Source organism: Anser brachyrhynchus, assembly GCF_964034855.1.
Source record: "Anser brachyrhynchus genome assembly, chromosome: 3".
Taxonomy (NCBI): domain Eukaryota; kingdom Metazoa; phylum Chordata; class Aves; order Anseriformes; family Anatidae; genus Anser; species Anser brachyrhynchus.
The window spans coordinates 16,579,173-16,594,012 of NC_137696.1; the positions used below are offsets into that span (position 1 = coordinate 16,579,173).

The window sequence follows — 14,840 nt, forward strand, 5'->3', positions numbered from 1 at the left end:
AATACAGCATTCCCCACCTAATTAAAACAATTGCCTGGAACACTGACAGTGTTTCGTGGTTTCCTATTTGCATTTGTTGGCTATGTTGCCTTCCACATTTAAAATATTTTGCACAAAAATTATCTGATTGTAGAGTTCTGTTGTAATGAAACTAAAAGACAACCTAAAAGGCAGTCCTCGTACGATCGTCAACATATTGTCTAGCATCAAAGCTGCAGAGATGTATTGCAGGAGCAGACTGGTTTTGATTTTCCAGATTTCTAATGTCCAGTTGACCTACAGATACAGAGAGAATAAGGCTCTGGCTGACATGTCAATCAGAAGATGGACTGAAAGATTTTTTGAGTCAAATTGTTCATATGCATATTCACTCCCCTGTACGTGATCCTTTACACCACGGACTTTTAAACCTGGCAGGGACAGCTTGCTGACGACCCTCTGCCCTGCAAAGCACCCTCGGTGTGCACATGGATGCTGGGAGCACTCCACCCTGAATTCCCAGAGTTAGATGATTATGGGATTAGAAAGGTAGAGGGAAAGTAGCTGGTTTGTGGAAAGGAACAAGAAATATCTGTCTAGGAAACAAGCATCTACTGGCAAGTAATCCTCCTTGCTCTTTGAGTGACTGTCAGTGCATACATATTCATACCCTGGGTGACTGCAAGCAATCTCAGCAAGCACACAGGTTACAGGCTCGCTGGGAATATCCCTGGGCTGCTCTGCCAAATGGCACATCGTGCCTTCTAGTCTCCAAAGGCAAAGTACTTGGGAAAGGAGGCTCCAGGTGGCTGCTCCGCACGTCTTGGCGAAATTAAGTTACAAATTCTACGGAGAACCTCTGAACTTTCACAGAGAATCTAAATTCAAGAATTTGCTTTGTCCAGATGCAAAGATAAAGCAGACTAACATGTAGTGGATCGAAAAATACCTCATCCCTGTATGCATAAAAGGTTAATCTCCTGATTTAAGCAGATCACAAGGCAAGTGAAACAGGTAACGTGACTCTAAGCCTGTAGGAGAAAATCTGCCTTGTACTCTTGAACCTCTGTCATGCTCCCAGGCGGCCACCAAAAAGGTCACATTCACTGAAGGAAGGAAAACAAACAAACAAACAAACAAACAAAAACAAGTGGGCATAGTCTCTAAGAGCTTCATAAGAAGCAGCAACAAAACTTCAGCTGAGGTCTCAGCGTAGAAGAAATGTCCTAAACTAAGACGGACTACACCTGTGGCCAAGTGGGAAACAAACGAGACAATCCTCTGTGGTAGGGTGACAGGGTAAGAACAACTGCAGTACTCTGACTTCAAACTGTAGTCCAAAGCAAAGGGAAATCTCCCCAAATCAGTAATGTCTAGGTGCACCCCATGTGTAGATACTGATCTGATTAGCCATAGACAGGCCTAAGAGATTCCCTCTGTTGCTGCAGACCAGAACTGCTGTAACTGATTTGTCTCGGCACTTTTTCCCCCCTCAACTTTCTGTTGAAGGAAGAGGCCTGGAGGAGAGGTGCAGCTCAAGAAGGATGAGCACCATCAATGCCCATTATAGGGACAAGGAAGCCCTGCAGTGGAAGAGCCAGAACTTCTCAGAGGCGTCCGAGGTGGCTAAAAGTCCTCAGGGAGCCACTAATCATAAAGCAAAACCTTTAAAAATGCCACATCAGATGTCCCACTTTTGATCTGACAGCCTGAGACGCCTCCAATTTCCACACGGCTCAGTGCTCCAGGAAGACACATGGCTCTCACATGAACCTGGCTGTGTCTCCATCCCTCCCAAATAAAAAACACCTATGACACAGTAGGAAGAATCCAGTGACACCCTGTTTATCAAAATCACTGTCACATTATTGTACGTTGACTGCTGCATGAGGGTGACAACGTGTGGGAGGAGTATTTGGCACATACACACCCAACAGCTCAGCGCTGCTGCCCACAGCCATGTAGATGAGTCTTCTCTGGGGACCCAACAGCCTGGCCAAGTACACAGAGCAGATCCAGAGGAATGGACAAGTGTCCATGACTGTGCTTTAAGATGGCAGTAAAGATTTACGTGCTGCCATCAAAGGGACCACAAGTGACTGAAAAACTGTGACCTACATAGATGGGGAGTCTTTGGGGAACGTGATATGAGGCATCAAGTCACTCCAACACTAAGAAACAACCAGTTTCCAGCTCCATGTCCCTGAGATGAGAAGAAACTTATTCTTAGTTCCTATATTTCATCGTCAGTAGGGCTGCTGCTGACGGTAGGTTTTCTCTGGGAAGGGAAGAGAAGTTGGGTTTGGAAGACAGCAGATAAGGTAAAATAGGACTTGGACAGCTCTCTCCAGGGAGAAGTGAGTTCTTCTTTCTAGAGCAGAGAAGAAAGAAAGGAATACAGACTGAATCTTTGAGAGAAAGTTGTGCATGGGCAACTAAATGAATGAATAAGTGTTTTGGTTATTCTGCCTCCTCCTCTGATCCTAAGGGAATTCACAGCTGAGGTGCAGACGGGAAATGAAGCCAAAGATCTGGACACCAGAACATAATCCATATATATATTGGTACCTACAAACCTCAAACAACTCACTTCTGCAGCTCTTGACACCTGACAACTCTGTAATGGGGAGAAGGAGCCTGGGATAGTGGCTTTATGGCTTCAGTGGCCAAATACAGAGGATAGTGCAATACCCCTGTTTGAGAAATACAGACTGTTGGACTACACCACAGTCCAAGTATTACATGATTTAAATCACCACCCACATTAGCCTCTGTGGATTCTGAAGGCAGAAAAGCCATGTGGCAAGTAAATATTCAGCTCGTCCAGAGAAAGAGCACCCACAGGCAGAAACTACAGCTCAGAAGTGCATCCTCATTGGACATGGCATGAGAAATGCCATCGCTGTACCCTGGGCTCTTAGCTGCCTGGTATGGTTCTTTTCTACTGCCATTACAGAATGGCTCCCAGGGTTTGGCCAAAGATACTTCTTGGGGTCTTCTATGGGAAGACAACTCTTGGAGCACCAAACAGGAAAATATGAGTAGACGTCTTTTGGTGTTTTTTTTTTTGGATTGCAGCAGATGGAAATCTGCACATCTGGACATGGAGTTGAAGACAGCAGAGATCCCCATTCTGGTGCTGATTTTCGGCCTCGTGGCTGAAGTCTCTGATTAAATACTTAAAGGGGTTATATTTCTCACCCAAAGAAAACAAGAATGGGCATGTTGGTCTGGAAAGGGGATTAACACCTACCACGTGGTGCAAGGTGCAGTGCCAGAAGGCTTAACTAAGGAAGCCATAAAAGTGAAAAGGGAAGAATGAAAGAGATACAATTAAATTGTAATAATGAAGATTAGAGCTAACCTAAACCAAGAATAGCTGTGATGCAGTGAAGATTGCAGTGAAGATTCTGTTCCACGTGGAACAGAGGCACTTGACAGTATGCTGTGCTCATGTAACTGCATGTGCAGTCTATGAGGTGAGCAGTAGTAGGACACCTGGTAAGTCTAAAAGTCTCCGGTACAACTCTTAGCTTGTAGCCCCCAAGAGCAAATACACTTAAGGATGTGACTCAAAGGATAAACCCATTTTCCAGTGGCAACTGGATTACTGCTATTGCAACCTCTGTACCTCATGCAATAATTGTAGTTTATCTACATAGCATTCCTCATATGTAGCCCTACAAAAAAATGTAATGTTTCATTAAGCATTTGCAATTAGTGGTGAATTATGTAAAACAAATCCATTACCTTCTGCATCAGGGTCTCCAAATGGATTTAATTCTGCTGCATCCGGATCACCAAAAGGGTTCGTACTAGAGTTAGCCAGGTCTTGTTCCTCTTCGTCCAGGAAATTAAGCTTATTGATAAGCTCTAGAAATAAGTGGGAATATTGCTTCAATATAGATATGAACTGCTCATCTAGCACATTTCAAGTTTGTTTTTTTTTTTTTAAAAACATATCAACAGTCCCTCTGAACACTGTACCAGGGAATGACACCAACTGCACAACTAAGCAAATGCACTTTAGTAGTACAACAACAAAGGAGAAGAAAAAAAAAAGTGAAATGAATGAAACTTCTATTTGCTGACCAGAACATGATGTAACAGAAATGAATAACAAGAAAGCTTCCTATTATCTCATTAAATAAATATTACAGAACATCTAACCAGCTAAATGCTGCAATTTCTTTTTGGTTGTTCACATACACGTTAACTACCAGCACGAAATTTTAATTTTTGGAGGTAACATGCATGTAAAATCAGAGAGCAGGCATTTTGTCAAGTTAGAGAGGTCAAGTAATATTGACAACACAACTTGTGTTTTAGGCTTGGGTTTTGTTTTCTTTGTGTATGTGTGTGATTTTTTCTTTTCTTGTTCATTATCAGATGACAATGCAGCTGTGGAGGAGACAGTCTCTTTCTCTATCATGTTGTTACCTGTTGGATACACTACAAATTACTGAGAGTCATGCTGGGTGGAAGCACAGAGATAAAACTGACAGCTGAACACAAGCAGGAGTCAAAAGGTAATAGGTCACAGTAAATACAGACAATCAGAAACAGAAAGAAAGGAGGAAAGCTCATAGACCTTCAGAGGAACTGGCTGATTTAGCTGAAGGCATATTTGCTTGCTTTATGCAGTCATCTTGATCTTCATCTAAGCTGCTCAGAGCATTCAACTGGTTTACAATTTCTGTAAATAGAAGCCAGTCAACACAAATGTAAGGTAAGGGCATTTAATGAAACAGAAGTGGCACAGACACTGTCACCAGAAAAAGATGGAGAGAGGGAGGGAGAGAGGGTAAAAGAGAAGACATTCAGTGTTAATTAAGAGAATACATTTAGAACAAGTCCTTACAATGATATACCTATAGCAAAGCAACCGTGCAGAACTCTTCAGTGATAATTTAACAAGAAACCCGGTTAATGGACATAAACAAAACCTTGCTGGATTCCTAGTGTCAGCAACAGTAATTAAGTTTTATGTGGATAATTATGCACCTCAGTTCAAAATATAGATGTACTAAATATAATTTGAAGAGTTTTCCTGCTTGCAAAGAAAACCGAAATTTTAAACCATTGTCAATCAAAACAAAAGAGCCCCAGAACAATTTACCTCCCTATCACGTCCTTAAGGCTAGAGAAAACTAATGCATGCATACGCCTATTACAATCTGATTTATTTATACACACACATACAGTCTGATTATTTATCATTTACAACCAGTCTCCATGAAAACCCTACCCGCAACAAGCTGAACGTATACAATTGTTCTAAATTGGTCACTATTGTGCTATGAGAACGCGTACTGAACACACACAGCGGTTACATTTTCTAATGTAAAGCTGGGCAAGTAACACCCAACTGCTTTGTAAGATCCTATTTCAACTTCTGTCCATAGCGGAGAGTTGTGAATGCCACGAAATAATCATTTTAACAAGCATTGATCATAATGTTCAAGTCTCATCAAAATGTTGATGCCTCCCTAATTCTGGAAGGAAAGAAAGAAACAAAAACCAAGGTGGTCTTACTCCCACACCCAAAGGGAAAAAATCTCCCCTGATCCCCTCCGAGTAGTTCCTACCCACAGCACCTGAAAAATACAGGTGCTGCAGCAAAAGGGACTGAGCCTGAGGCATCTCTGCAAGGCCTCGGGCACCCGTTCCTGCGAAGAGGGGACAGACTTCCTCAGCCTTCCGGGTCACAAACAGGCAGGAGAAACAGTCCTGCTCTTCGAATATCATTGGCCCCCTGTCAGATTTTTTCATCTCTCATTTTTCCAATGAAGTAAAGGGATGACATCTTCTGGCGTCACCAGTGAAGCTGTGCGGATGCCCCGACCGTGCATTTACAAGCCAATCATCCTTGGATTTCCTTTAAACTCAAATCTCTTGGGTATACACAAAATTACTTCATAACACTTCCAGCTGCTGTTTTGCACTTGACTTTTTCTCAAACAAATTTATTTAGGAACACAAACTTTTGTCACTGACCCTCATATAGTAATCTTCATTCTATGAACAAACGACAAGGAGTAAGATAGCAGACTATGGTGAAAACTGAGCAGCATTGTGACCGTACCAGCTCGTGCTGGTGCCCACAGCCACCCCGAGCTCCCCAGCAGGGCTGACTCGGACTTTTTCATAGGGCAACACTTTCCCCAGGTGAGCCAACCCTTCATTTCTTGCCTTCACGGACAGCATAAAGAAGCTGAAGGCAAAAACAGAGTATAGAACCTGAAGGTATTTCGGTCACTTGGTTAAAATCTTTTTTTTTCCAATTTGAAATCACTTTGCAAAGCTGTACCTATCTGTAAATCAATGCAGATCTATGCTGCCAATGTCTGTGGGGCGTAATCAATTCTGACAGTGACAAAGGCACAGCAGAATTCCTCCTCACTGCACCTCCTCGGTAGTCTTGATCTTCAATCAAAATCTACTTGGATGAGATTAGATCTATCTACACAGAGTTAATTTCACCATCCTCACTTCCTTCTTTGTAGCGCCAACAAGCAAGACTATTGTCCTAAAAAATAACACCAAAACCACCCAAAACCTCTTAGTTTTCTCATTATAAAATCGTGTATACACCTTAGAGATCTGAACAATACAATACTGTCTTGAGAGAATATTTAAGACTCAAGATACACAAAGGCAAATACCTTGCTGTACTCAAATAAAACAGAATAGACCTTATAAAACACTAGTACAAACAAATTACTAGTTTATAACAGAGTGAGATGCTGACATGATTTACAGTTTATTATTCCAGCATGTGAAAAAAAAATAAAACAATTACGATTCAGTCTTTATTGTCAGAAAATAACAAATTAAATTCAGAGCTTTAAAAAGAGGGAATTCTTTGATGTGGTCTGAATCACCTGGTCTCATCTGCCAACCTAAACACCCATATGCACTACAATGTTTCTCATTACAATATTAAATGGTTTATGTCATTTTTTGGAGAGTGGAAATGGTAGGTTGGAGATTTATGCCCTATATTATCTTTTTTATATATCTCATTATCTACAAACGTATATTAGCTTGTTCTACAAGTACAGTGTATAAATCACCAGGGTTTTTTTCTTCCTTCTCTCTCACTTTTTTTTTTTAAAGCAGCTTGGTGCTACTGAAAAAAAAATAAAAAAGAGTGAAGGTATCTGAAACTTGCATGAGATGTATGGTTTTGCAAATGGCAAGAAAGAGTTACCCATATTGCTCTCCAGAAGCCTGCTCTTGAAATACACTGAGGTACAGACTCCTGCAACAGGTCGCACATGGGCATGTTGCTCAGTCCATGTGGCACCCCAGGAGAGTCTTCACGCTCCCATAGGATGGAGCAGGAGGCAACCATTAACTTCAGCATAAGGCTAAGTAGCAATTAAAACATTAAGGGAAGCAATGCATGGATTACTACCCTAAGTTTGTGAGTTACAAGCCACATTCATTCAAGCACATTGGAATGCCTCGTCTTCAACTGAGGACTAAGGACAGGATAAATCTAGGAGGTTTTAATTCATCTTTTTTTTTTTTTTTAGTAACATAGAAGTTAAAATATTTGAAACTCTGAATTTCATGGCTACAAACATTTTTTTTAAGTTCACACAAAACAGAACAGTTAGGTGGAGATATAGCTTTTACATGTGATAAATTTAAAGAAGAAATATTGGGAAGGACGGGGAAAATGTCTGAGATGGAAGGAGACTTTTTTCTGAATGGAACTGGTGTTTTGAAGGGAAAACATCTTTCAGTCTCGTCTTAAGTTCAGTTTTATGGCAATAACTCCTGTGTTGACCACACCGCATTCCTCAGTGCTTTTGAGGTAGGTCAGAATTGCATCAATGATTTCATAGCTGAAGAAACAGAGGCATAGATACTTGCCCAGCATTAGGCAACACATCAAGGAAGAGAAGCAGCGTTTCCTAACTCACCTGCACCATCTAGAGCCCTATTCAGCAGGTCTCTCACGTTCTCCTAGTGGTGGATATATTTATTCATCTATAAAACTGTAACTTGGGACCCAATGAAAACTAATTAATTCTTGTACCCTGCAAAAGGAACAGCGTCTGTGAAAAAGACTGGCAGCAACACCTGTAGCTGCTGCTTGAGAATGACAACATTTCGGTCATGGAGTCATCCAACGTTTCTATGAGAAGAACTTGAGTCAAAAAGATAATAATCCCTTCTGCTTTACTACTTGCATTTTGCTTTTCCAAAGCTTGCTTACAAACATTAACTCTGCAATCCTCCCATCGTTCCTGTGAAGTACCTATAGCCAGTATCCCCATTTTACAGTTGGGAAAACAGGCGCACCAAGGCAAAGTGATTTGCCGTAGGGGATTGTGAGTCAGCAAAGGCATTCCAGCCCGCTCGGCTGCCAACACCCTAACAAGGCAAGAGATGAGAAAATGTTGGGAGCAGCAAGCTTTCAAAAGGGTTATGTAACTTCCTCAATTAACTTTATGGGATTCTGTGAACACAATTATTTTTGAAATAAATTAAAAAAGAGAACATCACCACATCAGTTCTGTTCCCTAATTTCCTTCTTTCTATGTTTCCTCCTATTTTTCTACAATGATCCCTACCTCTAGCTATCAGAGACAGCATTCCCCATTCTCCTCTGCTCCTGAGCTGTCCTGGTGTTTTATTAGTTTTTCCCACTCACTGTATTTGTCACAGGAGTCACTTCAGCTGGCAATGAAATCAGAAGCCTTTACATTGTCTTGAACACGTGTTGAAATGGATCCTTTACATTTTATTTACAAATGTTTACTTACCGCCTTTGTTTCATACTCTCCCATTTACTTGGGAAACTACGTGCACTCATTCGCCTTCAATAGCCCTCCAATCCTTCTTGTCTAGCTCAGGAAAAGTTAGTCAGGCTAACGAAGCAACTCAGCTCTTAGAGCCAACAGAACAGCTCTGAGGCTGACCCTTCCTCCTTCGGTGCCCTGAATGATGCATCCACAAAACAGCCGGGCCTGCCATCTTGTATCATTAGAACACAGATCAGAACAGGCTGAACAATGAGCAGATACCACAATTCAATAAGTACTTATTGCTTCTGCCTTGCAAGTAGTTAGTGCAATGTTTGCTTAAAACATCTTATATTGGCCTTTACCACGATAGCTGCAACAGCTGAAATGCCTCTAAAACTTCAAGATAGGACTTGACATTGTGTGTATGGGGAGGAAAGGCTCTGAACTACCCTAACGTATGTCAGTCAGCTCACCCTTCCCCATCTACCTCCAGGGATGGGCACTACGTAGACAAAGGACAGTGGACAGAATAGACTGAGCTACAGCAGCTTTCTGTGTGTTCAGGTGTTGCTCATTTGGATGCTGAGCACTGCAAGAACAGTAAAGTTGAGAAGCAAGATCTGCTGCTTTTCATCTGGTGTCCTTCTGCATGTGGGTTTTCTGTAGCAGTCCTCAGAGCAGCATCCAGGCATATCTTAATAAAATACATCTGCATAATAGTTTATATAAACTTTATGTAGCATCTCCTTCATGTGCCCTTCTCTCGGGGATTATAGGAGTGCCTGCTGAACACGTCAGTTTTTGTTTGCTGTTCTGAACGTGCAGATGAATTATTCTGGTTGCAGAGACTCTGCAGGGTGATTTCAGTGTGACCAGAGTGGTATTTCACTACTCCTTGCAAGACATCTCTCCCTCTCAAATATTTCATTCTGGATTTACCAATCTGCTATGTCCCAGACAAATACAGCATAAGTAGAGACTTGATCATGGTACAAAACTTTTAATTGAATACATAAAGCATGGAGAAAATGTGTTTGCATCCTTTCACAACAATAACTGTAACAAAGCAATAATCACTTCAGGCTGAACCTTTCAATTGCAACAAAAGCTCAAAAAGAAGAGAGGCAAGTAATGTTTCCAAACACCCAACCAAGGTTCCTCAAGACTTTCAAAAATAGATTTGAGAATTCACTTCATTGCTTGAGATGCTCTACTCCATTTTAGAGAAGGATCCCATTATTTCAACAGACATTTTTTACAAATCACTGGCAGGCAAGAAGGCTGGAACAAAAAGTTCCTTTGTCCTTTCCTGATTCTTTTCTTACACGAAGAATTCCTACAGAACTCATCTTGAGCAGTACTACACAATGATCTCTGCCAACAATTTATCACATCCTGATCTAACGTACGTCGATTAGTTCAGCTATCCTGGACACATTAAGCATTTTCATCAGCAAGCAATTCAAATGTGGTTATACCACCTCACTTCAAACAACCTTACTACTATAATTCCACTGAAGGGTTGGTGAAGACACCAAGTCTGCTGATTTCATTTCCATGAGACACTCCCAAGCAAAAGAAGTATGCTGCTTGGAATTACCACGTTACCGAGCAGAATCTCAGCACCTACTGATGGCGTAATTCACTTCACAGTTATTTTCACATGCTTATTTCACTTCTGCTCATCCTCTTGCTTTCTCACTCACTAGGCCTTTTCTGTCTGCCTTTTAGTCCTCTGTTCACATTACAGAATCACAGAATCACATTGTTGCTCTCTGCCTCACGTACTCTCTCCTGAAAACAGGGAGCAGGCATACACACACACTAATCAATTATCCTAAATTCACAAAAATTAAACTTGGTTCAGTTATTGGTTCTTGTTTGCTCAAATTATCCTAAATTTTGTTTTGGATTGCTTTAAAGCAAAACACAAATAAAGCATAAGGATAAATTCCATGGAACACAGTTGGCAATTAGGATAGCAAACTCTTTTACCATCCTTGTGGCAAAACCAACCTGTAATTTTCGCAGCCTTTTCCTCTTGATTCACTCTGTTTTCTTCATCTTCTTCATTGTCTTCCTCAAAATCATCTAGATTTCCAATATCAGCTTGTTTCATACTCATCAAACTAGCCAGGCTTTGCATGTCTTCATCCCTAAACAATAAATTTCAAACTGGGCATTAAAATGGAGTCTGTTAATACCACATCTGATACTACTGCGTTATTAAAAATCCTTTAAATGTTTTTATGCCTTCTTTTCTTCAGGGAGGTCTCTGATCTCAGATCTGATCTTGAATACAGTGTAAGAACAAAATGAACACACTCATGTATATTAATTTCTGAAGGGAAAGGTTTCTTGTAACAAAATTCTAAATGGTAAAAAACAGTGCTACCTTGCATTAAGAGTTAATTTAATAACTGATTCTTAAAATTGTAAGCCAGTCCAGAAATGTTACTGAACACACACCTGGTCTCCCTTGCTTAAAGTGAAAATGCTTGGTCAGAGCTACTGTCCGTACACCGCATGTGACCTAACACTAGATTCATTCAAAACTCCAGACACTGTTACAGAGGTAAGAATCCCTTTCTTAAATACACAAATTCATAAACGGTATAAAAACATACCAATGGCCAATTTCAATTGTTATTTGACTGTCTCTCTCACACAGATATAGATATCTTTCACATGACTGTACCTTTCACATCAAACGTTTGCTGAAAAGATGACTGCAAGCAGATTCAGATGAATAGACATTCTATATTTGTTCCACAAAAAAAAAAGGTTTTTTAAGAACCTATCATTCCTGAAGCACCAGTGGTCTTACCTCCTCTCTTTGAAAACCATTTCATTAGGTTTATTGGGATTAATCAAGTATTTTTTAGCTCCTTGCAGTAAGACAGACTGGAGATTACCTGGCTGGGGAGCAGCTCTGCTGAAAATGGCCTAGGGATCTTGGCAGAGAGCAAGATCAAAGCAAGCCAGCACCATGCCCTGGCAGCCAAAGGAGGCAAAGAGCATCCTGATCTGCACTAACAGGACCACAGCCAGTAGACTGAGGGCAGTCATGACTCGCGTTCACTTGGAGCTCGTTGCACTGCATATAGAGTACTTGGTCCCAGTGTTTGGTCTCATGGTACAGGCAAAGGTGTTGAGAAACTGGAACAAGCTCAGCAGGGGACCACTGAGCTGGCTGAGGGCAGGAGCATTTGCCCTACAAAGACAGGCTGAGGGAAATGGATGCGTGGAGCATGGAGAAGAGCTGGATGACTTCAGGGACACCTGGCAGCAGCCTACCAGCACCTATGAGGACATGGCTGAGAAGACAGTGGTGCAAGGCAGGTGGAAGAGAGGCATCAGACAGCAGAAAGGCAAACTGAAACCAGAGCTGTTCTAATCTGATGCAAGGAAAAACGTGTGGCAGTCACCATCAAGCAATGGCATGGGTTGCCTGGAGAGGCTGCACAGTCTCCAGTCCTGGAGTTTTTCAAGACCCAATGGGATAAAGCCAGAGCAAACTGCTCTGATCACACAGCTGGCTCTCCTCTCAACAGGAGGTTGGATTAGATAACCCTACAGGTCCCTTCCAACCTGGTAGAATGACTCTATGTTCTTTGAAGCTGTGATCATGATAAAACTAGATGCACATATTTTGTGACTAATAATGCTAGGAAAACTGTACAAATTATTTTTAAGGTACCGTCTGCATGAATGAAAATGACTTAATGAAAGTGACTTAACTAAACATTCCTCAAATCTGCATGTGAACAGATGCACTTAAAACATGGCATTAAATGTAGTGATTTAACATGCTACAATCAAATTCTTCAGGACAATCGTTTGAACTCTGATTTCAAAGTAAGCAGCACTACAGAACCTGCAGTTACACGGGCCAACTAAGTGCTCTGTAACTATTTGTAAAAATAAAGTAAGCAACTATCAAGAATTTGCAAAGACCTTTCCATTCATGCAAAATCCTCAAGGTTTCATCTTCCTGTTTTGATAACCAATAGGTTAAATAAACTCTTTAAGCATAGGGGAAAAAATGTAGCATTAGTAGAGTCAACTATACTATATAACTGCATTGAAAGGCAGGCTCTTTCATGCACTGAAGACAAATAGCTGGAAGCAGTTAGTTCTCAGATCTTGTATGACACTTGCTCATGTAAAGTTTAGAAATAAAAAGGTCTCCAAAGCATTATTTCCTTCTCTTAAACTGCCCTTTATGTCTTTATAACCTTTCTTCTGTGTCTAAGAAGTAAGGTTTTTGGTGTTGCACAGCAATAGGTTGCCATATTTTCTCTATAAAACATATAAAATAAAAGTGAACCTCACTTTATAGAACAACAACAGGCTGTAAATCAGCCCAGGCATTTTCTCGCATGCTCATGTATCTGACACCTGAATTCTCTCTCTTACCTTACCCTGTCTCGTAGGGCATTCTCTATTTACACATACTGAAAAATCAATGCTTTCATAAACACCAGGTTTTGATTTATTTTTTTTCCCAGATTCCTGGTTCAGGGCAATATTAAAATCCTATTGTCAACTTACAGTCTATCTGACTTGAAGTCTACAGCCTGAGACAAGTCAATTTCAACAGGAAGAAGGCATATGCCATCTTAAATGGGTCAGTTTTTACAAATTATGGCCTCAAAATGCCCTAAGAGTCTAGTAGAGCTGTAGTAGTCTGTTTATAGTTCATAAATGCTGATTGTTCCCCAAAAGTCAGGAGGTTATCTGATACTTTTTCCTTCCAGCTGCAATGCCATGTTAAACCACAGCTAAATACTTCAAAGTATCATTCTATATTTTAATATATCAAAATATCAAAAATATATTCATCATATATGAATAAAATTTATATCATAGCTCTAAATGTAGTTCCCAATGGGTTAACCAGAGGAGGGAAATAGTAATACTAATGAATGCATCTGTGGGTTTTAAAGCATACCAACAAAAAGATAGCCTTTTTATGTCAAAATGCGTGCCATAACAAAGCTTTGGAAAGCTGTTAATGCAACAATCTGGGGGTACTACAGTGCCATATGTCTGCAAGTATATTCAGAATAACAGGAGCAGTAAGTAAACCCTTAGCCTTTTGGAGGGAAAAGAAACAAACAAACAAAGAGGTAAAAGAACCACTAAAACAGTAGTTTTCTGATCTACCTCTTTTTTTCCTGCGTTTCTCACATTCCCATAGCCTATATGGGACAGAAAGGAAGAGCAAAATGGGATGGGTGACAAATGGTCCATCCTCCAGCCACATAGAGTTGTTCACATCCTACAACTTGAATCTGACAAACTGCAGGAGAGGTTATAGTATATGGAAAAACAACTTGTATGCTTTGCACGCTCCACAGGTTGTTGAAATATGGGACAGAACTAGGTAGGTGAGTAGGGGCAGTGGTAATCAGTGCGCACGTTAACTCATTTCACAGGAGGTTCTTACATTCGACCCAAAATCTGACTTCTGACTCCACCCTCTCTCACTTTGCAAGTGGCTTTGTCTTTCTTCCGTTTCCTGTGAAATAGAACTAGGTGCTCTTTCCCACATTTCCCTTGCAGTCTGCTAAGGGTATTGCTGGAAAAGTACACACATGCACGCAAACGGACACTCCTGCTGCTTTCAAACGTGTAGATATTCTTAAGCTGCTGTTATTTAAAATGTCTGTAACAGCAGAGGACAAGCTATTTGTCTCTGAAGAACACAGGGCTATAATCGGAGTAAGAAATGGCTCTTACTCAGACTAAGAAACTAAGTATGGCAGGAATGATAGGTATGCTAAAGGATTCTCTCTAATTCTGCCATTCTATACAGAAAGAGCTCTTTATCCAAAGAACACTTTGAAAAGCAACATGAAGCAGGATATTTGTGTGTGTTAAAAAAAAAAAAAAAAAACACAGAAAACTTACGTGGCTTTCCCTTCCCTCAGGAAAATACAAGATAAAGAGAATTGTAGTGTGGCAGATACTATTTTCTTCGACAAAGGCTTGAATTTTAACTTGACATCTGTTTGTGTAGGCATGGGGCTTGCGTATTGCTTCATGTTGATGCTGCTGGTGGCAAGAGCTTTTCTGCGGCCAGAAGGAGATTCC

General features: G+C 40.8%; 1 protein-coding gene across 17 annotated transcripts in view; it reads right to left on the reverse strand.

Annotated features, from left to right (window-relative positions):
* EHBP1 (EH domain binding protein 1) overlaps positions 1 to 14,840 on the reverse strand; it is a 213,889-nt gene that overhangs the window by 121,674 nt on the left and 77,375 nt on the right. For all 17 annotated transcript variants that reach the window (XM_080584712.1, XM_080584705.1, XM_080584719.1 and 14 more), the window contains exons 6-8: positions 14,658 to 14,839; positions 10,758 to 10,897; positions 3,730 to 3,852 (exon numbers count right to left, since the gene is read on the reverse strand). In XM_080584712.1, the coding sequence (XP_080440838.1) occupies positions 3,730 to 3,852; positions 10,758 to 10,897; positions 14,658 to 14,839 (445 nt within the window). The remainder of the gene's footprint in view (positions 1 to 3,729; positions 3,853 to 10,757; positions 10,898 to 14,657; position 14,840) is intronic.